Below are 26,657 nucleotides of genomic sequence, written 5' to 3'. Positions count from 1 at the left end.
TTTTTAAAGCACTTTATTGAGATGTTTCTCACAAACTAGGGGGAGAAATAAGAGAAAATAATAAGGATATTTTAAAACACAAGTGAAAAGCACCAAAGACAATTCGGCACCATTAACTCTGATGAACTCCAGAGTTTCTGGTTTCCAGTTCTTTTAATCTACACTGTAATTTAGTATTCAAAGCTTTCTGAAAGAATACCAAATCCAGTAACTCCTGAAATGATACATAACAAGCAGTGACACTACTCCCTTAGTTCCTCTTAGGTCCACACATACATACCAATATAGTTCACCAAACATAAATCTTCCCTTGTAAATAAACAGATTAAGATTAAATATATGATACCATCTTTTCAGAAACAAGATTATTAGTACCAAAGCAGACTAGAACATGAATGTCACTAATTGAAAAACTAATAATTCCCTTTTTACTTCAGATGGCTTCAAGTGTTCAACAATATTTTAAAGACTTTTTTATACATGTTAAAATATAGCCTATTTTTCTTTAAGACAGAAATGTACGAACAGTACCCTTGATTATACCCCTGCAAATAGGGCATTTTCTTAGAGAAGGGGCACATTCCTGGCATACTACCAGATGACCACAAGGAATAAATACAATAGAAACTTCTTTGTCCATACACACTTTACAAGTTCGTTCTTCTTGCAACCTCCTCAATTGTTCTTCCAGTGACAGACCTAATAACAAAAAATTACTTTAGTAAAACTGCTTCTACTTCATTCCCCATTAAAAAAAAAAAGAGTAATAATTCATGTTGGTTTTAAATCTTTGTTTTACCTGAAACATCTTCTGTTGGAATATACTTCATATTCTTATCCACTGAGGAAAGAAAACATATAAAAAGCATCACTCTACAAAACTGAGCCACCGTGTCTAGCCAGTCCTAAGAATTTCTAAAATAATTTTCTCAACAAACTCACCAAATAAGTTCTTATACAATGTAGAGTCAATTTCTTTTAGACAATTTTTGAAGATGTTGGCTGCAGCATTTCCTTTAACCAAAACGGTATCAATCAGTTCTCTCGCTTGTAAAGGTATCTGTGTTTTTTGTTTAATAATATCATGTTCCTGTTTATTAATTACATTGGCCTTTAAAAGATTATCCAAAATAGGAAGCACACACGTCAACTGTTGAAAGAGAGCCATTCTATTCTTCCGAATTAATGACAAATCATCTTCATTAAAAAAAGAAAAAGAAATCCATTAGAATTTAAACTCCTTTAACTATACTCATATAGTCACTAATAACCAACCCTACAAACAATTTAGGCACTAAAGTTCAAAAAAGAACAAAGTAACTTGTTTGCATTTGAAAGTTTGTTGTTTGGTAAACTTCCAGAGGAAGTCTCTGGTTCTGTAATTTTTAAGTCTACATGTTTACATGTCCTAGAACTCTGCTTTTATTTTGTTGCAAGTAAGAGATTTTTAGAAGACAGTAATAATTTCCCCCACCCTATATAATAATACTGAGTTATATTTCCATTATATCACTTTACTTTTGTAAGCACTTTCATAGTAATTTGTCTCATTTGATACAGCGATCCTGTCAATTAAACAAGGGAAGTATCACTGGCTCTCATTTTCACATAGGGAGAAAAAAGACTCAGATAAGAATGAGTGGCCTGTCCAAGATCACAGAAAGAATAAGCTGCAGAACCAGGTATCCTAGACGACTGTTCTTTTCAACACCCCATATTTAAGACGCGGTATTGTAGTATTGTAAGGTTTGAGCTGTGAAGTCAAAACAGACCTACGTTCCAGTTGGCTAGGCTCACTCACTAGCTATGTGTCCTCATCTTTCCCCATACACCTCAGTTTCCTCATCTGTAAAATATACATAATGGTACCTTCCTCAGAGTTGTGAGGATTGAATAATACATGTAAAGCATCTGGCACAATATGTGGTACACAGTTAACTACCATTATTATTTTATAAATATCTATGTTTATAGCAATTTTAAGAAAAACTACGTAGGAATGAAGCCTGACCTTTTTATTAAAAGTCAACGTTTTTCCTTCAATATTGCATCCCATAAAACTCCATAGTTAATTTATATTTATGGAATATGGTAGTTCCTTCTTTTGGTATCTGAATCATTAAAAAATTTAATTGTCTATTTTCAGACTTTCAAAAAAATTTTAAAAGTACATCTCTACAAAGTACCAGTTTAATGAGAAATAAATTATAAAAACAGAAGTCTATCTTCTTTCCCCTTTTACATCTTTCTAGAAGTGAACTGCTCTAATACTCTCAAAACTATAAAATTCCATTCTGTGACAACTTTTTCTTCTACTGAAATAATTCCTCTCACTGCTAACAAATTTGTTCTTCACCTTTTCAAGATCTCCACGTCATTCCCAATTCCACCTGCACAAGGCTGTCTCCAGGCTTTGCTTCAAATCTCCTATTCCAATCTAGGTAGCAGTCAGGTGTTTCAATGAGGTTCTCTGTATTAGCACCCTTAACTCATCTTCCATATTCCTTACTTGGCCTTTCCCCTATTAACACTGCCAAATCTGTAATTCAATACTATCTTCCGACCCACACAAAGTATGAGAAAGTCATAAATCTAAGGTGACAGTAATTTCATATAACCTTAGCTGGATTTCATTACTACTTAACAATCCTTAAATTGACCTTCCTTAGGCCCTTTCTTTCACCAAGTCCCTCCCACTTCCCAAGTCAATCTGCCTAATGGATAAAAATATATATATAAATAAAGAAATAAATTGATGTGCTAGGAGCTGTGTTAAAGTGTTTTATTTGCAATATCTCATTTAATTCCAACAGCAACCTTATGGGATTCATACTATTATGATCCCCATTTTACAGATAAGAAAGCAGATGTCTGGATAAATAGCCAAGCTAGTAACTGATGGAGTTGGAATTTTTTTTTTTTTTGAGACAGTCTTGCTCTGTCCCCCAGGCTGGAGTGCAGTGGCGCAATCTCGGCTCCCTGCAAGCTCCGCCTCCTGGGTTCACACCATTCTCCTGCCTCAGCCTCTCGAGTAGCTGGGACTACAGGCGCCTGCCACCACGTCCGGCTAATTTTTTGTATTTTTAGTAGAGACGGGGTTTCACCGTGTTAGCCAGGATCCTTTCGATTTCCTGACCTCGTGATCCGCCCGTCTCGGCCTCCCAAAGTGCTGGGATTACAGGCGTGAGCCACCGTGCCCGGCCTGGAGCTGCAATTTAAACACAAATCTGTTTCAATGTAGAAATCCAGACTTTAAACATTTTGCTACATGGTCGTGCAATAATGTACCCCTTTTTTTTTTTTTTTGAGACGGAGTCTCGCTCTGTCGCCCAGGCTGGAGTGCAGTGGCCGGATCTCAGCTCACTGCAAGCTCTGCCTGCCGGGTTTACGCCATTCTCCTGCCTCAGCCTCCCAAGTAGCTGGGACTACAGGCGCCCGCCACCTCGCCCGGCTAGTTTTTTGTATTTTTTAGTAGAGACGGGGTTTCACCGTGTTAGCCTGGATGGTCTTGATCTCCCGACCTCGTGATCCGCCCGTCTCGGCCTCCCAAAGTGCTGGGATTACAGGCTTGACCCACCGCGCCCGGCCAATAATGTACTCTTAAGTTATTTCCTATCTTTACTTACAAGCTTAAAAAGAAAGCATCTTCCAACCCAATACTCCAATACATATGCAACCTTCGCCTCTCTGCTGGCCCTTTAACCCTGTTTTCTGCACACTAGTCTCGCCAGCTAGTGTATATACTCCTTGAGAGCAACCACCATGATTAGGCACAGTATTTGGCACTGGGGCTCATGCTCATAAATATTTATTGAAGGAATAAATGATTACTCAAAATACTTGTTTTGGGGGGCCGAAACTTAACACTGTCTGGACGAATACAAAAATTAGTTTTCCTGTTATCCTTGGATTGGGCAGGTGGTTCTCATCAAGCCCCAGAATTTCATTGTAAGTTCTATTTTTTGTATGCAGACCATTTAGCAAGGATTAGGGAGTAAAATATCATATTAAAAATATGATTTGCAGAAACTTAAAAAACAGGTTGAAAAAAGACCTGCATCCAACTTTAATATCTTGCTTTCTCAAAACAATTTAAATTTGTTATGTATGAGAAAGAAATGGAATACAGCTCAAGAAAGAGCTTATTATGCTAAAATTCTCTGATTGGCATAAATCAGGGAATCTCAGCCAAAAATAAATATGTAGAAAAAAGCTGCAGTCAGTGGTTCTCAACTAGAAGCAATAGAGAGGGGTAGAAAAGGAGGGATGGTTTCGAAATTACTGGAGGACTGCTACCAGCACTTAGTGGATGTGAAACAAACATGTTGTTCTGTAACATGTGAGACAGTCCTAAGAGTTCCATTGAGAAATAATGCAGGTGACTAACATTCCCAAATACCTGATGCCATTTCTTCAGCTTGTCTTTCCTTCTCCTCTTCTCTTTTTTCATCTTCAGCATTAAGAAGTGCTGATACAATATCATTAACTGTTTTGTAGTTCTCTCCAGTTGTCAGGATTTTACTTTGAACTGTTTGTTTTACCAGGTCTCTACTAAAGCCCATTTCCAAGGCAGATTTAACCACAGGTGTATTCATCATGACGGCATCTTCTGAAGAACTTTCTCCGGGTCCAAAATGAATAACTATTTGAAAAGACACATGCTAATATTAAATTCCACAAACATAAACCTATGGAAAAAAGTATCACAGCACAATCTTTATTCATCCTTTACTCTCATATTCTGGTAAAGGAGATGAGCTATATGCATCAATTACCTATAACTCCAATAAAAGTCTGAACTTCATAATGGTCAAATGAGAATACAATTAATATGCTATACTCTTCACAAAACCCACCTCTCTGGCTACATCCTAGACCTACTTAATGAAAGATTATCTAAGGATAAGAATTAGGAATCTGGGCCGGGCGCGGTGGCTCAAGCCTGTAATCCCAGCACTTTGGGAGGCCGAGACGGGCGGATCACGAGGTCAGGAGATCGAGACCATCCTGGCTAACACGGTGAAACCGTGTTAGTTTTGTACTAAAAAAATACAAAAAACTAGCCGGGCGAGGTGGCAGGCGCCTGTAGTCCCAGCTACTTGGGAGGCTGAGGCAGGAGAATGGCGTGAACCCGGGAGGCGGAGCTTGCAGTGAGCTGAGATCCGGCCACTGCACTCCAGCCTGGGCGACAGAGCGAGACTCCGTCTCAAAAAAAAAAAAAAAAAAAGAATTAGGAATCTGTATCTTTTAAATATTTCCCCAAATGATTCTGATGTATAGTCATTTCTGGAAACCAAAATGCTACACAAACTTAGAAGTGAGAAATAATCTTCTCCAGCCAGGAAAGTGGGGGAAAATCACAAAGACTTCATGGAAAAGTGGCATTAGAGTTTGGACTTGAAGGATGGACAGGGTCTAGACAAGTGGATAGCTGAAGTAGAGAGAATAACAAACAAAAATGGGAAGTATAGCAAAATAGAAGATCAGTTCACCCAGAAGACGTAGTGAAAAAGTATGGCTTAAGAAGTAATTAAAGCAATATGATTTTAGGCAGTGACAGATGCTCTGAAGAAAAAAGTAGTGTAAGGTCATTAAAAGAAACTGGGAAGCAGGAAGACATTTTAGATAGGGTAGTCAGGGAAAAATTTTCTGCTAACAGTCAATGCTAGCCCATATGATACTTTTATGAAAAAAATACAAAAAGACATAATTCTTCAAGATACTACTGCCATCTTCTGTGAAACTGTTATAATAAACATATAAATATACAATGTCAACAATGTGCTCTCTTGTTCAAATATGCGTGGAATCCCTGTTTGGAGAAACGGCACCAGAACAAAGACTTAAATAACAAGGAATGAGCTCTATTTCACTTTTAAGTGCATCCCTTAAGGAAATACTTAATGTTCAAGGTAAGAGACACATGAGAGGATCGTTACAGCAATATTTACAGCAGGAAAAAAAAAACCCAGAAAACAACATAGCTCTCAATAGGGAATGGATAAATAAAATACAATATATGCTGGACTACTGTAAAAATATTTAAAAATATACAAATGAACTAAACTGGTATAAATCCAGTCCATGTTACTGAGCTCTGGGTGTTAGAAGTTAGAAACAGAACTGTATGTAAGCATCAGAGGGAAATTTGGCATTGCCTCCAGCATTTAGTTCTTTTTCTTTCCCTTATGAAGAATGTATACATCTATTACATGTGCAATTATTAATACTTGGGGGGGAAGGAGTAAGCTATGGAAATATGTCAAAGAAGTCTTCTAAGCAAAGAGAATAGCAAGTGTAAAAGCCTTAAATTAAGTGAAAAGCTTGACATGATCAAGAAACAGAAAGAAGGTGGCAGAAGGTAAAAGAGGACAATGCCCAGATGAGCAGAGCCTTCCTAAGAGTTTATATTTTATTCTAATTTTGGTAGACTATTCCAGGAGTGTTTTAAGCATGCAATTGATAAAACTTGACTTGTGTTTCAGAAGATGACTTCTTAATGCTGAAGATGAAAAAAGAGAAGAGGAGAAGGAAAGACAAGCTGAAGAAATGGCATCAGGTATTTGGGAATGTTAGTCACCTGCATTATTTCTCAATGGAACTCTTAGGACTGTCTCACATGTTACAGAACAACATGCTTGTTTCACATCCACTAAGTGCTGGTAGCAGTCCTCCAGTAATTTCGAAACCAACCCTCCTTTTCTACCCCTCTCAATTGCTTCTAGTTGAGAACCACTGACTGCAGCTTTTTTCTACATATTTATTTTTGGCTGAGGTTCCCTGATTTATGCCAATCAGAGAATTTTAGCATAATAAGCTCTTTCTTGAGCTGTATTCCATTTCTTTCTCATACATAACAAATTTAAATTGTTCTGAAAAAGCAAGATGTTAAAGTTGGATGCAGGTCTTTTTTCAACCTGTTTTTAAGTATCTGCAAATCATATTTTTAATAAGGTATCTTCTGTGGAGATGTACTTTAATGGGGTAATCTGGAATCAGGAAGACTTGTTAGGATGTTAGACACAGATGATGGTAGTTTGGATTAGGTTAATAGTGGTGGAGACAGTGAGATGTAGTCAGATTTGGCATATGTTATGAAGACAGAAATGAAAAGACTTTAATAGATTAAATATAAAAACTAAAGGAAGGAGAGGAATCAGGGATGATACCTATCTTGAGCCAACTTTTAATGCTAAGAAATGAGTACCATTAACTGAGATGGGGAAGATCAAAGAAGGAACAAATCTGATGAATGAAGAATGGGGGAGAAAATTTCTGGTTTGGTCCTATTAACTCTACGATGTCTGTTACAGCCAAGTAGAGATTTAAACACTCAGCTGGACATTCCAGCTTGGGGCTCAGGAAATGGAGAAATAAACTTAAGCTGAGCTTTGAGGGGTACTCCATCATTTTAAAGTTTGAAAAAGGAGCAGCCAACAAAGGAAATTGTTCAGGATCAACCAGAGAAACAGAAAACCAAGGGTATGGGATCTGATTAGTCAAGCAAAAAACGTGTCTTAAGAAAGATGAGGCCAAGTGCAGTGGCTCATGCCTGTAATCCCAGCACTATGGGAGGCCGAGGCAGGCAGATTGCTTAAGTTCAAGAGTTTGAGACCAGCCTGGGCAACATGGTGAAACCCTGCATCTACAAAACACACACACACACACACACACACAGAGACACAATTAGCTGAACGTGGTGGTGCATGCCTGTAGTCCCAGCTACTCGGGGAGCTGAGGTGAGAGGATCACCTGAGCCAGGGAAGTTAAGGCTACAGTGAGCCATGATGGCACCACTACACTACAGCCTAGGTGACAAAGTGAGACCTTGTTTCAAAAAAAGAAAAAAGAAAGACAAAGCACCCAATGATTATCAAATGCTGGTTAACAGGTCAAGTGGTGGATTTGCTAACATGGCAGTCCTTGGTTACCATGACAAGAACAGTTCCAGCAGAACAAGTAAGAGAAAGAATGAAAGGTGAGAAAGTAAAACAGAGTAAGCATAGATAAATCTTCCTAGGTATTTTGTTGTAAAGGGAAGCAGAGTAATAAGATAATAGCTGAATGGGGACATTGGTTCATGGAAGTTTTCCTAGGATTAGCAAAAGTACATTATGTTTATATGCTAACATGAATGATTCAGGAGAGATGGAAAAATTGAAGACTCGAGAGAAAGGGTATGTCACTGCCAAAGTAACCTTCTTAAGTTGGCAGCAGGGGATGGAATACAGAGGAAAAGTGGAAGTATTGGCCTTAGAAAAAGGAAAGAACAATTCATCTCTTATGAACGAACAGAAAGAAAAGTACAAGGATAAATTATGTAGCCTTGTGGTTTTGCTGGTGAGGCAATAAAGCAGCTCTCTTTTGGATTCTATTTTCTTAGGGAAGCAAGGTTATAAACTGACAAGGTGGGAAGAGAGTGTTAGAAAATTACCAAGAAAGAAAACAAGAAACAGTCATTTAAAGATTGACAAAGTGATTTTATTAGGAACTACGGTAGAACTTCAGGGGAGCCTACTTGACAGCAGTGGTTAAAAATTTTAAGAACAGCCCACACTGCTATCTATCTTTTCTAGGTCCATTACACAAGAGATAGCTGTCATGTACCCAGGTACTCTCCTTCCTATTTCCCAGTCAAATACTACCAAATCCTTCATCCAGTCCTCCTGAGCCATGGTTTCTAAGATTCATACATCTTGGTCACCTTTCTCTGGTCCAGTTAACAAATCTACCAGTATCTTTCTTGAAATGCTGTGCCACAAACAGAATGGCCCTTGGTACATAAAACAGTGGATTATTACCTTAGCCATTTTAGACACCATAACATATGTATATTACATAAACTGGCAGATGTGGCTAACATTAAGCTCTAATCAAAAGCTATACTATTTCCTGCCCTTGCGTTGAAATACAACATACCTGACTTAAATACCTAACATCTAGTCCAATTCGTAAATCATATGTGAACTGCTTTTCCAAATCATGCTAGCTCACAGCAACCTTTTCTTTTCTGGGGGGCTTATTATCTGGGGGGCTTATTATTTGCACCGCTTATTTGGCATTGCTTCAAGCTATCTGTTGTTTTTCTTTTGCTTATGTCTCATTTCTCCAGTTGGAATGTCAGCACTAAAAGTGGTAAGTATAGCACTAGAACAAAAACTAGTGTGTAAGCATATATATATATATATATAAAATATTTATTAGCTGACTTCCCAGTATTTTTCCCTATGGCTTCAGAAACTCTTTTAAAAAGTACATACTTTCATTCCTACATTTGTTTTTTTTTGGAGACCGAGTCTCACTCTGTCGCCCAGGCTGAAGTGCAATGGCACAATCTCAGTTCACTGCAACCTCCGCCTCCTGGGTTCAAGCAATTCTCCTGCCTCAGCCTCCCGAGTAGCTGAGACTACAGGCGCATCACGCCTGGCTAATTTTTGTATTTTTAGTAGAGACGGGGTTTACTATGTTGGCCAGGCTGGTCTCGAACTCCTGACCTCAGGTGATCTGCCAACCTCGGCCTCTCAAAGTGTTAGGATTACAGGCATGAGCCACTGCACCCAGCCTATTCCTAAAATTCTTATAAAAATTTACACTCTATACTTAAAATTATTTCATACATACTTGGTGGGTCAGCATTTTCGTCTCCAGTAGTATCCGAAGTTGACAACAGCTATGAAACAAGAGAAAAGTTAATAGGTAAAATCAGATATCCCCAACAATCTGAAAGGAACAACACTAAAGTAAGTTTATGTTAAGTATATGTATATATTCTATTGAGAACTGAGTGATTTATGAGCTTTACTTTGCTTTCTTTCACCCTAATCACATAGATTTCCTTAAATTTCATGTTATCCCAAATTAGAATTCAAGTATTTCTCTAGTTTCAGGAAAGTAGAAAAATGTATCAGTGGTTTCTCATTCCATTAGGAAAATAAGATTTTAACTGGGTTACTCTCAAAGGGTCTCAGAGCCTAACAAGTTATTTTTTGTTTGTTTTTCTGGAAAACAGCAAAGAGACACTAAACCTCCTTCTCTAATCCCATCACAAATTTGTACAGTGGCAGCATAAATGATTTTTCAAAATAGTAAAAACAAACAACAATCTTTTTAAAAAGCCCTAAACAATCAAGTTGATTACAAAAGTAAAAATCAAAGTTGTCATTAACATCAATGAAAATATGTACCTACAATTAATAAAAGAGAAATAAGTATAACTTCTAATACAGGTTGGTACAAAAGTGGTCACGGTTTTGGTCATGATTTTCAATGGCAAAAACCATGATTACTTTTGCACCAATCTAATAGTATTTTTATTATAAAGCAGAATTCAAAGTTGTTGATTTTAAAAATATATTTACCTGTTCAAGAAGATGAGGATATCTACCTTGAATCTCATCAACAAACTCTTGACCTTTCATTCGTATCAAGAACTCACACCTAAAACATATGAGGAAAATTATTTTTTAAAATTGTTCCATATCAATATAACCTGACCATTCTAGAAAAAATGGCTTTCAAATCTTTCATTGTACCCCACAGTAAAAACATTTTACATCACAACCCAGAACACATACATATCTAACGGGAACAAAATTATCATAAAACAATATACATCTTACTGTGTGTTATATATCATGGTATTTTCTTTTTTTTTTTTTTTTTTTTTTTTTTTTTTTTTTTTTTGAGACAGAGTCTTGCTCTGTCACCCAGGCTGGGGTGCAGTGGCCGGATCTCAGCTCACTGCAAGCTCTGCCTCTCGGGTTTAGACCATTCTCCTGCCTCAGCCTCCCGAGTAGCTGGGACTACAGGCGCCCGCCACCTCGCCCGGCTAGTTTTTTGTATTTTTTTAGTAGAGACGGGGTTTCACCGTGTTAGCCAGGATGGTCTCGATCTCCTGACCTCGTGATCCGCCCGTCTCGGCCTCCAAAGTGCTGGGATTACAGGCTTGAGCCACCGCGCCCGGCCAATATATCATGGTATTTTCTAATTCAATCCATTAACACAACAACAACAAAAAGAAAAGCGTCTGCACCTACAAAGGGGAACAAGTTGACTCCCAAAAAACACTATTATACACAATTTATTTTGTGCTTAAAGTGAACTACTTAACAGTTTCAGATACTATTAACTTAGTATTCCTACAACATGATCTTTCACAATATAACTGCTCATCTTTCTTCAATGTTCACTCTTCCATTACATTTGAGCCACAATCCACTACCTTCCCTCCAAAAAATATGGAATCAAATATTTTTATCTATATATAATGTGACAGTGTTTCTCAAGTATTTGTTTTTAAACTGATAGGGCTTCTTGAAGATGTTCCAAGAAGTTCACATACCATCTATATCCATTCTACTCCTTTTGTTTCTTCAACAAATGATACTCTACAACAGGATATACGTATTTAAAAAACAAAAAACTCTGACCTATGCCCATATTATATGCAAAAATAGCAAAAATAAAAGTAAAAATAGATCATATACCTAAATATAAAACCTAAAATAATAAAACTTCTAGGAAAAAGTACAGGAGAAAAATACTTTTGTCTTTACATTAGGTAAAGAATTATTAGACAAAAGACCAAAAACATCTTCTACAAAAGATAAAATTGATAAACTGACATCATCAACATTGAAAATATCTGCTCTTCAAAAGATGTTAAAAAATGAAAAGCCACAACACTCGAAGAAAGTTTGCAAGAGTGACATCAGCAAGACGGCAGACTAGGAGACACCAGCCTTCTTCCACCCACAAAAAACAATAAAGAGACAGCTATCCACAAACAAATACAGCTCTGGAAGAACTCAATAGCCCAATCAGCCTACAGCAATACAGTGAGGAGGGAAAAAAAAAAAAAAAAAAGAGAGAGAATAACCACACAGAAAGGACTGCTGGGAGATCTGCTTAGCAGAGACATCTGGAGACGGCTAAGAACAAGGGGTGAGGGCTATCTGTATCAGTCATGTGGTGAGTGCCATCACAGTCCTCAGTGGCAAAGACTGCTAGGCTCCTCCCCAGAGCAGGTCCCTGGAGACCCCAATAACCCTCAGGATAGCCACAGACTTCCTGCAGGTTTCACAGTGAAGGACCCTATAGTGTTCATTGATGCCAACTGCAGTAGCCTACTCTGCAGAGGACACTGAGAGCTTTCACCATTAAGGTAACCAGCACCCAGCACTGCTGTGAACCCCCTGGAGAGGGAGACACTACCGCACTCCTCACCCTGAAAAAAAGCAGCTCTTGCACTGCCCAGAGACAGTGCAGCCCCTCACCCCCAGACCCCAGAGCCACAGGTGGTCCACGTGTACTTGCATGTAAAATCATATACTTTCCAGATCCCAGCTCTCTGGCTGCTCTGCACACCTGCACTCCACACCCAACTCAAAGGCTGCTCTATGTGCACCCACATCTGAGGCACTAGAAGCACCACTGCTGCAGGCTAGTCAACATCCTGAACCCCAGACCCGCTGTCTTTCTGCAGGCACTTGCACTCCAAACCTTGGCTCTGTAGCTGCCCCACAGGTGTCCACGCCATCAGAGACATCAGTGCTGCCACCAACACCAACACAACAAAGCCCAAAGCCAGAACCTGTGCCAAAAAGAATCCCCTTGGCCACGATGTCTCCCATGGGAGAAAAAGTGATCAAGAGGTCCCCAGCAGCCTCTGCCACCAAAAAAACCTTGCTGCTGGTATGGATACCTGCAGCCTTGGATGTTGAGGACCCCTGCAATCCTCACTGACAATGATCTGGGGTAACAGAGCTACATGGAGTTTACAATGCTGGGCCTTCCACAGAGCCAGAACTACCACACCTACTGGCTGGCACCCTCACACTCACCCACAGGCAAATGTCTTTGCTCAAAAAAAAAAAACTAATCTGTAATGTCTGAAAGTAATTATTCCATCAAATACACAGATAACAACAGAAGGCCACAAGAAACAGAAAGAAAAAAAAAAAAGAAACATCACATTACCAAAGAAACACAGTAATTTTCCATAACCACCCCCAAAGAAAGGGAGATCAATCAACTAACAGATAAAGAATTCAAAATAATTGTTTCAAGCAAACTCAGTGAGCTACAAAAGAACACAGATAATGAAATAAAAAAATATATACAAACAAATGAGAAATTCAACAGAGATAGGAATAATAAAAAGAAACACATTCAGGAGCTGAAGAATATAACAACAAAAAAAATGCAATAGAGAGCATCAACAGCAGACCTGATTAAGCAGAAGAAAGAATCTGTGAACTCAAAGGCAGGTCATCTGAAATGATCTAGTCAGAGGAAAAAAAAAAGAAAAAAGAAAAAAGAACAGTGGAGAAAGCCTATCTGAATTATAGGACACCATCAAGCAAAACAATATTTGCATTTTAAGAATTCAAGGCCAGGAACAATGGCTGACACATGTAATCCTAGCACTTTGGGAGGTCGAGGCGGGTGGATCACATGAGGTCAGGGGTTCAAGACCAGCCTGACCAACATGGCAAAACCCTGTCTCTACTAAAAATATAAAAATAAGCAAGGTATGGTGGTGCGCACCTGTAGTCCCAGCTAGGTGGGAGGCTGAGGCAAGAGAATTCCTTGAACCTGGGAGGTGGAGGCTGCAGTGAGCTGAGATCATGCCACCAAGACACCATCTAAAAAAATACCAAGAAAACAAAAAACAAACTCGAGAATTCAAGAAGGAAAAGAGAGAAAGGGCAGAAAGATGATTTTAAAAAAACAATGGCTGAAAACTTCATAAACCTAGGGAAAGATAAGATGTCCAGGTACAGGAAGTTCAAAGGACCTCGTAAAGATTCAACCCAAAAAAGATTTCACTGACACACATTATAATGAAACTGTCAAAAACAGAAGATGAAAGAGAATTTAAAAACTGTAACAGAAAAGAAACTCATTTTCTACAAGGGAATCCCTATAAGACCATAAGTGGATTTCTCTGCAAAAACCTTGTAGGCCAGGAGAGAGTTGGATATATTCAAAGTGCTGAAAGAAAAAACTGCCAGACAAGAATATGTATCCCAGCAAAGCTGTCCTTCAGAAATGAAAGAGATGTAAACAGTCCCAGACAAACAAAAGCTGAGGGAGTTTATCACCACTAGATGCGCCTTACAAGAAATGCTGAAGAGTTCTTCAAACTGAAATGAAAGGACACTAATAAGCAACATGGAAACATATGAAAGTATAAAACTCACTGGTAAGATACATATCTAATCAAATTAAGAATATTCTAAATTTATAATAACCATGTGTAAATTACTTAATTCTAAAATACAGGTTTTTTAAAAAAAAGTATTAAAAACTATAGCTTCAATACTTCTTTCATGAATATACAATATAAAACGATGTAAATAATGACATCAAAAACATAAAATATATGCAGGAAGGTCTGAGTAAGAGTACAGTTTTTTTATGCAATTGAAATTAAATTGTTAGTGCTTGAAATAGACTACTATAACTAACTATAAGATGTTCTATGTAAGCCTCATGATAGCCACAAAGTAGAAACCAATAGTAGATGCACAAAAGATATAAAGGAATCAAAGCATACCACCACAGAAAATCATCTAAACACAAAGGAAGACAGCAAGAGAGGAAGAAACAAAGAATCTGCCAAACAACCAGAAAACAATTACAAAATGACAGTAGTCTTTACCCATCAATAACTACCTTGAATGTAAATGGGTTAAATTCTCCTATCAAAAGATAAAGAGCAGATGAATGGATAAAGAAAACAAGATTCAACTACAGGTTGTCTACAAGAGACTCAATTCACCTTTAAGCACATGCATGTGTATGGGAAAAAAGATATTCCATACAAATGGAAACCAAAATAGAGCAGAGGAAGCTATAGTTCTATCAGATAGGACAGACTTTACATCAAAAACTGTAAAAAGAGTCAGAGAAAGTAATTATATAATGAGAAAGGGGCCAATTCCACAAGAGGATATAATGACTGTAAATATATATATGCACTCAACATCAGACCACCTAAATATATAGAGAAAACATAACAGATCTGAAGACATTAATAGATAGGAACACAATTATAGTAGACGACTTCAAAAACCCTACTTTCAATAATGGATGGGTCATCCAGGCAGAAAATAAGTAAGAAAATATTGGACTTCGACTATACATTGGATCTAATGGACCTAACATACATACAGGTTGAGTATTCCTTATCTAAAATACTTGGGACTAAAAGTGTTTTGAATTTTAGATTTTTTTGGATTTGGGAATATCTGCCTTATGTTTACCAGCTGAGCATCCTAATCGAAAAATGCAAAACCAAAAATGTTTCAAAGAGCATTTCCTTTGAGCATCATGTTGATATTCAAAAAGTTCTAAATTTTGGAACATTTTAGATTTTGGACTAGAGATACTCAACCTTTATACAGAACATTCCATCAAACAGCAGATAATACACATTCTTCTTAAGCACACATGAAAAATTATCCAGGGCCGGGCGCGGTGGCTCAAGCCTGTAATCCCAGCACTTTGGGAGGCCGAGACGGGCGGATCACGAGGTCAGGAGATCGAGACCATCCTGGGTAACACAGTGAAACCCCGTCTCTACTAAAAATACAAAAACGTAGCCGGGCGAGGTGGCAGGCGCCTGTAGTCCCAGCTACTCGGGAGGCTGAGGCAGGAGAATGGCGTGAACCCGGGAGGCGGAGCTTGCAGTGAGCTGAGATCCGGCCACTGCACTCCAGCCTGGGTGACAGAGCGAGACTCCGTCTCAAAAAAAAAAAAAAAAAAAAAAAAAGAAAAATTATCCAGGGTAGATCATGTAGCAGGTCGCAAAACCAGACTCAACAAACTGATGAAGACTGAAATCCTATCAAGTATCTTTTCAGACCACAATGGTATGTAACCAGAAATCAGTAACAGAATGAAAGCTGGAAAGCTGACAACTATGTGGAAACTGAACAAAATACTCCTGAATAATCAATGGGTCAAAGAAGAAACCAAAAAGAAAATTTAAAAAATCTGAAGAAGTATTAAAATTGAAACATGACACAGCAAAATGTATAGAACAAATGCAGTTCTAAAAGGCAAGTTTATAGCAATAATTGCCTACATTAAAAAAAATCTTAAAAATAAACAATGTAACTTTACATCTAAAGGAACTACAAAAAGCAGAAGAAAATAAAAATCAGAAAAGAAACGAAGACTACAAAAACAATAGAAAAGATGACTAAAACTAAGAGCTAGATTTTGAAAAGATAAGTAAAATCAACAAAGCTTTAGCTCGACTAGTAAAAAGGAAGACTAAAATAAATAAAATCAAAACCAAGAGACGTTACCATTGATAACACAGAAATGCAAATGATCATAAGAGACTACCATGAACAATTATTCACCAAAAAACTGGATAACCTAGAAGAAATGGATACATTCTTAGAAACCTGTAACTTACCAAGACTAAAATAAGGACGAAATAGAAGATCTGAAAAGACTTACAACTAGTAAGAAGATTGAATCAGTAATCATAAATCTTCTGACAAAGAAAAGCCCAGGGAATAGATGACTTCACAGCACAATTCTACCAAGAAGAAGAAAGAAAGGAGGAGGAGAAGAAAGAAGAGGAGGAGGAGGAGAAAAGAAGGAAGGAAGAAGAAGAAAGGAGGATGAAGAAGAAAGAAAAGGGAGGAGGAGGAGGAAGGAGGAGGAGGAAAAGGGAGGGAAGAGGGAGGAGGAAAAGGGAGGGAAGAGGGAGTAGCGGGGGAGGAGGAGGGGGAATACTTCCAAACTCATTTTACCAAGCCAAGCATTACTCTGACACCAAAGCCATACCAGGACAACAAAAGAAAAGAAAATTACAAGCCAATAGCCCTGATGAGCACAGACGCGAAAATCCTCAACAAATACTAGCAAACTGAATTCAGCAGCATACTAGAAGAATCATATATCAAGATCAAGTGAGATTTATACCTGGGATGCAAGGATGGTATGACACATGCAAATCAATAAATGTGATACCACACATTGACAAAATGAAGGATAAAAATCACATAATCAGCCGGGTGAAGGGGCTCACACCTGTAATTCCAGCAGTTTGGGAGGCCAAAGTGGGTGGATCACCTGAGGTCAGGAGTTTGAGACCAGCCCCATCACTACAAAAAATAAAAAAATCAGCTGGGTGTGGTGGCATGCACCTGTAGTCCCACCTACTCGGGAGGCTGAGGCAGGAGAATCACTTGAACCCAGGAGGCAGAGGTTGCAGTGAGCTGAGATTGCACCACTGCACTCCAGCCTGGGCAACACAGCAACACTCAATCTCAAAAAACAAACAAACAAACAAAATCATATAATCATCTCAACAGACACAGAAAAAGCATTTGACAAAATTCAATACCCTTTCAGGATAAAAATTCTCACCAATTTAGCTATAGAAGGAATATACTTCAACATAAGGACCGCAAGTGCACAGTTAATATCATACTCGGTAATGAAAAATCTGAAAGCTGGCTGGGCGCGGTGGCTCACACCTCTAATCCCAGCACTTTGGGAGGCTGAGGCGGGTGGATCATGAGGTCAGGAGTTAGAGACCAGCCTGGCCAACGTGGTGAAACATCGTCTCTACTAAAAGTACAAAAATTAGCCAGGTGCAGTGGCACACACCTGTAATCCCAGCTACTCAGGAGGCTGGGGCAGAAGAGTCACTTGAACCCGGGAGGCGGAGGTTGCAATGAGCTGAGATCACACCACTGCATTCTAGCCTGGGCGACAGAGCAAGACTCCGTCTCAAGAGAAAAAAAAAAAAAAAAAAAGCTTTCAGCTTTTCCACTAACATGAGGAACAAGACAAGGGTGCTTACTCTTGCCACTTCTATTCAACATAATACTGGAACAGTTAGCCAGAGCAATTAAGCAAGAAAAAGAAAAAGGCATCCAAATCAGACTGGAAGAAGTCACACTGTCTCTGTCTGCAGATGACATAATCTTATATATAGAAAACCCTAAAGATGCCACCAAAAACAGTTAAAACTAATAAACCATCCAGAAGTTGCAGGATACAAAACCAACTTACAAAAGTCAGTACTAACAATGAACTATGTGAAAGAGAACTCAAGAAAGTAATCCCATGCACAATAGCACCAAAATAATAAAACACTTAAGAATAAATTTAACCAAGGAGGTAAAAGAGAAATACAATGAAAAACAAATGACACTGAAAAAGGAAACTGAAAATGACAGAAATAAATTTTTTAAAAATCTTGTGTTCTTGAATTAACAGAATATTGTTAAAATGTACATACTACCTATAACAATCTACAGATTCAATATAATCCCTATCAAAATTCCAATGACTTTTTTTCACAGAAATAGAAAAACCAATCATAAAATTTGTATGGAACTTAAGGCCCAGAATAGCCTAAGCAATCTTGAGGAAAAACAAAAAAACAAAAAAACAAAAAAAACGAGGCATCATACTTCCTGATTGCAAGCTATATTACAAAGCTACAGTAATCAAAACAATATGATACTAGCATAAAAACAAAGACATATACCAACAGAACAGAGAGCCCAGAAATAAATCCACATATACAGTCAACTAATCTCTGACAAGGGCACAAAGAACACACAATGTTGAAATGATAGTCTCTTTAACAAACAGTATTGGGAAAGCTGGATATCCACATGTAAAACAATAAAACCAGACCTCTATCTTACACCACCTACAAAAATTAACCAGAAATGGATTAAAGACTAAACATAAATCCAGAAACCATAAAACTCCTTTAAGAAAATGTAGGCTAAAAAGCTCCTTGGCACTGGTCTTGGCAATGATGTGGATATGACACCAAAAGCATAGGCAACCAAAATAAAAATAAACTGGGACTACATCAAGCTAAAAAGCTTCTGCTCAGCAAAGGAAACAATCAACAAAATAAAAAAGTAACCTAGAGAATGGGAGAAAATATTTGCAAATTATACATCTGATAAGGAGTTAATATCTAAAATATATAAGGAATTTATACAACTCAAAGGCAAAAAAAAAACCAAATAATTCAGGTTAAAAAAATGGGCAAAGGACCTGAATAGAAATTTTCCCAAAGATATACAAATGGCCAACAGGTACATGAAAAGGTGTTCAATATCACTAATCATCAGGGAAATACAAACTAAAACCAAAATGAAACATCACCTCCCACCTGTAATGATGCTTTATTATCAAACAGACAAGAAGTAACAAATGTTGGCAAACATGTGAAGAAAAGGGAACCCCTGACCATTGCTGGCAACTTAGTACAGTCATTATGGAAAACAGCATAGAGGCTGCTCAAAAAACTAAAAATAGAACTAGCATATGATCTAGCAATCCCACTCCTGTGTACATATCTTAAGGAAATGAAATCAGTATCTCAAAAAGATATCTCTACTCTCATGTTCAAGCAGCTATATGGAAACAACTTAAGTGTCTACTGAGGGATGAATGGGGGATGAGCCTGGCCAGGCGTGGTGGTTCATGCCTGTAATCCCACCCACATCCTCACTTGAGGTCAGGAGTTTGAGACCAGCCTGGCCAACATGGTGAAACCCCATCTCTACAATAATAGAGTAATTAGCCGGGCATGATGGCAGGTGCCTATAATGCCAGCTACTCAAGAGGCAGAGGCAGGAGAATCGCTTGAGGCCAGGAGGTAGAGACCGCAGTGAGCCAAAATGGCGCCACTGCACTCCAGCCTGGGCGACAGAGAGAGCCTCCGTCAAAAAAAAACAAATAAATAAAATCCTGCCATCTGCAATATGAATGAACCCAGAAGGCATTATGCCAAGTGAAACAAGCCAGAGAAAGACAAATACAACTGGCCCTTGAACAACACAGGTTTGAACTGCACGTGTCCACTTACACGCAGATTTTTCTCAATGAAATGCAGATCGTATCTGCAGATGTGAAACCCACATATTTGGAGGGCTGACTTTTGGATGCACAGGTTCTGCAGAGTCAACTTCAGGACTTCAGTATATGCGAATTTTGGTATATATCCTAGAACCAATCCCCCAAGCATACCAAGGGACAACTATACTATATGGTATCCAAAACCATAGAAACAGAGAGTAGAATGCTGGTGGCCAGGGACAAGGAGGTGGGTGAAATGGGAAGATGCTGGTCAAAGGTCACAAACTTTCTGAGGATCTAATGTACAGCACATGGTGACTACAGCTAATAATACTGGACCCTATACCTGAAATTTGCGAAGAGAGCATCTTTTAAAAGTTCTCACCAAAAAAAAAAGAAAGTTACTACATAAGGTGATCGATTTACGGAGATTAAAAATTATTCCCAATTGAAATGTGAGCCAGGCTCAGTGGCTCAGGTCTGTAAGCCCAGCACTTTGGGAGGCCAAAGAGGGCAGATCACTTGAGGTCAGGAGTTTGAGACCAGGCTGGCCAACATAGCGAAACTCCGTCTCTACTAAAAATACAAAAACTACTGAGCATGGTGGTGCGTGCCTATGATTCCAGCTACTTGGGGGGCTGAGGCTTGAACCCAGGAGGAAGAGGTTGCAGTGAACTGCCATCTTGCCACTGCACTCCAGCAGTGATAGGTGATAAAATGAGACTCTGTCTCAAAAAAATTTAAAAAAGGAAAAAAGAATGTGTTGTTTTCAGAGAAGCATTTACAAAATGCACCCCTACATCTTCTCCCTTATTTAATCATTTAAAACAAAATACAAGTTACAAAAATAAAGATTTTAATTTTGTTTCATAAAGTACAAAATGTAGCAGTTCCAACACTGGAATTTGGAAGCTGTTTTTGTCTTTGATACCATAACATGAATTAAATTTCAAATTAAATGTATACAATCCCATAGAGCCCAACATAATTAAGTCATTTAAAAGTCTGATAAAACATGCGTTTTAATTTTAAACGTAATAGTCATTTTTCAAAGTGTAAAAAAGTCAAAATTTATCTTGATATGACTATTAATGATATAACTTTAAAATACAACTTTTAACAATGTAGTGATCCATAATGAAGTATTTACTTCAAGTTTCTTTTTCATCATATATCACACAAAATGACAAAAATATGTTTTTAATTTCCTGAAGGGGTTCAAGAGATTCTTCATTATTGTGAAAGACACTCACAGGTAAAAACATAATCTATATGTATGATTCCACTTATATGTGGTGCCTAGAGTAGTCGAATTCATAGAGACAGAAACAGAATGGTGGAGCAGGGAGCGGTGGCTCACACCTGTAATCCCAGCACTTTCCGAGGCAGAGGTGAGCAGATCGCTTGAGGTCAGGAGTTCAAGATCGGCCTGGCCAACATGGTGAAACTGGGTCTCTACTAAAAACCGTCTCTACTAAAAATACAAAAAAATTAGCCAGGTGTGGTGGCGGGCACCTGTAATCCCAGCACTTTTCGAGGCAGAGGTGAGCAGATCGCTTGAGGTCAGCAGTTCAAGATCGGCCTGGCCAACATGGTGAAACTGGGTCTCTACTAAAAACCGTCTCTACTAAAAATACAAAAAAATTAGCCAGGTGTGGTGGCGGGCACCTGTAATCCCAGCTACTAAGGAGCCTGACGCAGGAGAATCGCTTGAACCTGGGAGGTGGAGGTTGCAGTGAGCCAAGATCATGTCACTGCACTCCAGCCTGGATGACAGAGCAAGACTCCACCACAAAAAAACAAACAAAAAAAGAAGTAGAATGGTGGTTGCCAGGATGCTGGGGAAAGGGGAATGGGGAATTAGTACTTGATGGGTAGACAGTTTCAGTTTGGGAAGATGCAAAGATTCTGGAGATGGATAGCGGTGTGATCGCAGAACAGTATGAATGTACTTAATGACACAGAACTCTACACTTAAAAATGGTTAAGATTGTAAATGTTATGTTATGCCTATTTTATCACTATTTTAAAAAAATTATCCAGGCCAACCCCTCCTCATTTTACAAATGATGTCTCAGTTCACACAGCTACTCAATTACAAACACAATTAATCTCTAATTTTATTTCTACTAATAACACTGCCCCTAAATTCTTTCTAGGCTACAATAAAAAGACACTGCTAGAGATAAAGTGGCTAAAAAGAGGTAAATGACAGATTATAAAAAAAGAAAATTGTACAGAAAAAAAAACTTACAATTACAATTAAAATGGGCAGTCAGATGATGGAGTCTCGCTGTTACCCAGGCTGGAGTGCAGTGGCATGATCCTGGCTCACTGCAGCCTCCACCTCCTGGGCTCAACCGATTCTCCTGCCTCAGCCTCCCGAGAAGCTGGGACTACAGCCGTGTGCCACCATGCCCAGTCAGTTTTTGTATTTTTAGTAGATACAGGGTTTCACCATGTTGGTCAGGCTGGTCTTGAACTCCTGACCTCAGGTGGTCCACCTGTCTTGGCCTCCCAAAGTGCTGGGATTACAGGTGTGAGCCACTGCACCCAGCCAAGATATGCTCTTAATATATGCATTTTTACATTTGCCTTATTCCTGCATCCATTCTATGTCCCTTCTTGTTTTCCTGTTCTTACCTTTTTCTAACTTCTTTTTAATCTATTTTATATGTCTTTGTAATCCTTAAGTACTGTTTAAAAGAAGACGGGCAATAAATAAAATGTATGGCTATACTTGTAACTGACTTACAAAAGTACACAGAAGACTGCATAATATTTTTCAACAAAACAATTAAAGTTAAAATGTGATCTTTTAGAAGGATAATTCCCCAGCGGCACAAAAGAGGCTTTGTTATAATTTAACGGTAAACTAAATCATGTAAGCATGCCTACTTCTTTTAAGCAGAGTTTTTTGTACAAATACCTTTTTCAAAACAATTACCTTGGAAACCACTTGGCATGTTCTACCCATGGATCATCTCCAGATTCCCAACACCTCAAGCCGCCATCACAACAAAAGCATTTGACATCATCATTGCGACCTTCAAGAAAAAAAAAAAGACTAAATATTGAAAACACATTATGTTCTAATATGTAAATCAAAATAAAATGATAAAATGTAGTTATTTGCTTCTTACCCACATAATAAAAACCAGCACTTGCAAGCTGCTCAGGCTGAACTGGAACACTGGATGGCCAGTACATAAACGTTCTCATTCGAGCTGCATGTGTCTGCATGCTCAGATTTGAAATGCTAAACCTCAGCGTTTCTAGAGAATTTTCCAAAAATGGACAGTTGGGAAAATGCCTCCGGTGTTCTGACATAGCATCATCCTTTGGTTCCCAGTTACTGAGCTTCCCACCACAGGCAAAGCAGGCTACCCTATCTCCAGGTCCTATATAATAAAAACCAGCTCTTGCCAATTCTGATGGTGACAAAAAAGTTAATGGCCACATATGGTAGGTAAGAAATCGGGCTTCTTCAGTACTCATTGCATAACTGTAGGGGTTAGTCCTCGATGGAGACAAGTCTTCAACTGCTCTAGAATTAAGAGGGTTTGGTGAAAGGCTAGAGTAAGAACCACTGAACAAGCTACTATGTTCCAAGGTGGGAGATAATGAATGTGCAAAACTGTTTCTCATTGGAGAAGTATTCTTAGAGGTGGATCCCAGAGTAGCTGAAACCAGATTCTGAATAAAGCTACAGCTAGGATATAGTTGTTTATGCTTTTCAATAGGACTGTCTCCTAGTTTCCAGTTATCCAGCATCAGGCCACAACAGAAGCATTTGACCTTGTCATTCACACCAGTATAATAAAAACCAGCACGAGCAAGACTCCTTTCTGAGACAGGAACGCCGGTGGGGAAAGTTGAATATGTAGACATTCTGTAGAGTTCACAGGAAAAGTCATACTTCATTTTTTGTTTGTTGCTGTTTGTCCAATCTGACAAGATCGTGCTATCTTCCATTATACTCTTAATGTTTTGATACGAGGGACCTGGGAAAAGTCTTTGGGAGGCAGTTTTGTGCATGAGTAGGTGACAGTACTGTTTGATAGCTAAAACAGTCACATGAAATTTCTTCACACAAAATAAGATTTTTACCACAAAAAGAAATCAATGATAGACTCTTACGTAGAATTCACTACACTTTCTTTACTGGATTTATCTCAGTTTATATTCAGGTAGGATGAGTCTCTCTCTGAATTACCAAGATACTACTTGGAACACAAGTCTTTGGGGTTGTAGTAACTCTTTTAAGTAATCTAAGTGCTATTTGTTCATAATCTTGAGTAATACTAACCTAAAGCCCTGAGAGGTGGATGCCCTTTTGAAAATGTTGAAACTCCTTGATTTTTCACAGAGATTTATATTCTCAAAATTCTAAGCAACTACAGAATACCTAAATTACTCCTTTTATTTATATTTGGTTACAAGCTATGAAGCCTGGGTAACAGATCAATTACTGATTATGCCACAAGGTAAAAAATTACATGCAGGCTTCTTTCCCTATAAGCACTTTAATATAATGTCCCCAAAAAATCTCATTTTATTCCAATAAACAAAAGTAATTAAAATCTTCATATGGTCACACTATTTAAAGGCTAAGTTCACACAGCTTATCACCATAGTATTTACATAAGCGGGCTATATTACTTCAGCTGACAACTTTTGGGGAAGTCAACACCCACAAGCTTTGTTGAACCTGTGCCTGTTATAGTGTTTGATGTCAAATGAATTTGGCTTAAAGTTCACAAACTATAAACTCTTCTATCTTTGTTAAATATCATTTGTATTTGTTTCTATTTCCTGCAGCATGTTGACTTTCTTCCTAACTTTGTATACCACTTTATTATTCTTGATCAACTGAAGGTATTTTCTCCATAAACTTAATTAGTTAGCCATAAAATTTCCACAGCACACTTTTCACACTGCATTTAAAAACTAAATAACCTGTTCATCATTTAAGGACTATTCAGCTATAATTATCAGTCATGCTGTAAACATTAATCAATTTGTCACAAGACACAACTTGTCCTTTCTAGTGTTATCAGAAACGCCTAACAAAATACTGTATTACCAAAAAAGTACTGCTTAGCATAACGTATCAGTAATCAACTCTACTAGCCTTCTTTCTGAAAACTCTTCAATGTTTTAAAAATATAATTCATACACAAAATTACACTCCATAGAATTCAAACTATATCCCTTTATAAAGCTTCGAGATCTCCAAAATGGGATTTATTACTGCAAGGGGAAAGGGAGAGGAGGATTCTTCAGGGCTGTAAATCTGAAAAGAAAAAACAAAAGGTATTTTAGAAAACCGTATTTGCATGCCAAATAGAACTTACATACTCTTCAATTTATTCACTAAAGTCTAAGAATAATTTACATTTTAGATAACACATCTTAATTTCCAGCAATTTGTCACAACTTTCTAACTGAAAAAGCTCTTAATTAAAATAAATAAATGCAACATACTCCCATAGCACTAACTATACGTGTCTTTAAAAAGCACAACTTTAGAGACAGATGGAAATTTTCACACAGGAAAACATTTTGTCCTTGCTCTCCTCCCCTTTTCTGACCTAAAGGTATCTTTGGCACTCTGCTGGAGGCAAAGGAACATTGGTGAAAAAGGCAGAGAGAGCGACAAGGTACTCCACTAAACCCTGTCAACAGCAGTACAGCAGTAATCAGACAGCAACGTTAGTTTGTAATATCAAGTCTCTCCGCGACTAGGAAAACTGCAGTAAAATGTACCACGAGTTCATTAATATAAACCCTTAAACTCTGCCAATCCCTTACAATTTCAAAGCAACGACGGTAGAAAACAACCGAAAACAAAACCTAACACAGCGGCCTGTGAAACAGTGGCCTGACGCCCACTGGCATGATTGCTTTAATTACACGCGATTTTTTATATACTATCTTTAAACGAAAGACTTTTATCTGCGAGCACCGTACTGCAGCATTCTCTTTATGCAAACTGCAGCTGGACAGGGGATAGGATGGAAGAGAAAAGAATAGAAACTATGGGATTTACCCAATAATTACCCAGAGTTGTTTCTCACAATACACAACAGACTACTGGAATGACAGAGCGCAGTGGCAACTATGAAATATGAAATATCACCGCCACCGAAATATCTTCGTTTCAATGTATTACATTAAAAGAACGCCGAGGGCTGTTTAAAACCTTGCAAAAACTGCGAGAAAACATCTTGGTCAAAGTCCAAGGGCCAGAAGAGTGGGCGGCGGCCAGAGGAGGTTTGAAAACAAGTCATATTTTAAAAACGGCTTTGACTGCAAGTCTTGAAGTTTGGGCTTCCGAATCCAATAAAACCTTGGCGAGAGTAGAAAGCAGAGAGCCCCCGGCGACCCTCGACCCTTGGCCGAAGGGCCTCTGGCCCCTTCCTTCCTCGCCCGGCCGCCACATCAGGGAAGTGGGCCCCCGCGGGCCCGCGCGTCCCCACCCTCCCCGCGCCGCCCGAGTCCGGAAGGAGCAGCACTCACCGCAGTGCGGGCGCAGCAAACAAGGAAGCTGCGCGGCAGCCTAGAGGCCTCCCCAGAGCCGGGAAGCGGCGGTACCGACAAGGAGACACGGCCGCCTCGGCTCGGGTCAGCTCCGGCGCTCCCGAAGCCCGCCGCCCCATCCGGGCTCACGCCGACGCACGATGACGTCAGCGCGCCCGGCCGGAGACTCGCGTTGGCAGCCGCGCGAGGGCGCCCGGGAGGCTGGGGCCGGAAAGCGAAACCGAGCGCACTTGCGGCCGTGGGGCGACTAACCG

The 26,657-nt window shown here is 38.8% G+C and overlaps 1 protein-coding gene across 5 annotated transcripts; it reads right to left on the bottom strand.

Moving 5' to 3' along the window:
- Positions 1-26,542, bottom strand: BIRC2 (baculoviral IAP repeat containing 2). 5 transcript variants are annotated; one of them, XM_065528920.2, is made up of 10 exons: positions 26,383-26,542; positions 24,995-25,156; positions 23,004-23,875; positions 22,808-22,907; positions 10,359-10,437; positions 9,622-9,670; positions 4,400-4,642; positions 943-1,197; positions 800-841; positions 1-699 (listed from the first exon to the last, which is right to left on the bottom strand). In XM_065528920.2, exons 3-10 carry the CDS (start codon positions 23,833-23,835, stop codon positions 506-508), a joined length of 1,794 nt encoding a protein of 597 aa, XP_065384992.1. In that variant the 5' UTR covers positions 23,836-23,875; positions 24,995-25,156; positions 26,383-26,542; the 3' UTR covers positions 1-505. The 5 variants fall into 5 exon arrangements, with proteins under 5 accessions (XP_065384992.1, XP_045227055.1, XP_045227058.1 ...); XM_045371120.3 differs by having other exon boundaries at positions 25,040-25,156; XM_045371123.3 differs by having other exon boundaries at positions 23,004-23,752; positions 25,040-25,156.
- Between the last annotated feature and the right edge of the window lie 115 nt (positions 26,543-26,657).

This window comes from Macaca fascicularis, chromosome 14 (genome assembly GCF_037993035.2).
Source record: "Macaca fascicularis isolate 582-1 chromosome 14, T2T-MFA8v1.1".
In the NCBI taxonomy this organism is placed as follows: Eukaryota; Metazoa; Chordata; class Mammalia; order Primates; family Cercopithecidae; genus Macaca; species Macaca fascicularis.
Note: the sequence above shows the minus strand (reverse complement) of the source record. Positions and strands in the feature narration are given on the sequence as shown.

What these genes read in the sequence shown, in the direction of transcription:
- BIRC2 (XM_074015130.1), bottom strand. Translation starts at nt 23,898, where the DNA reads ATGCACAAAACTGCCTCCCAAAGACTTTTCCCAGGTCCCTCGTATCAA. An exon ending in ATCCTCATCTTCTTGAACAG is followed by an intron (nt 9,671 to 10,358) that starts GTAAATATATTT and finishes CTTGTTTCATAG; the next exon opens with CTGTTGTCAACTTCGGATAC. An exon ending in AGCTGAAGAAATGGCATCAG is followed by an intron (nt 1,198 to 4,399) that starts GTATTTGGGAAT and finishes TTTTTAATGAAG; the next exon opens with ATGATTTGTCATTAATTCGG.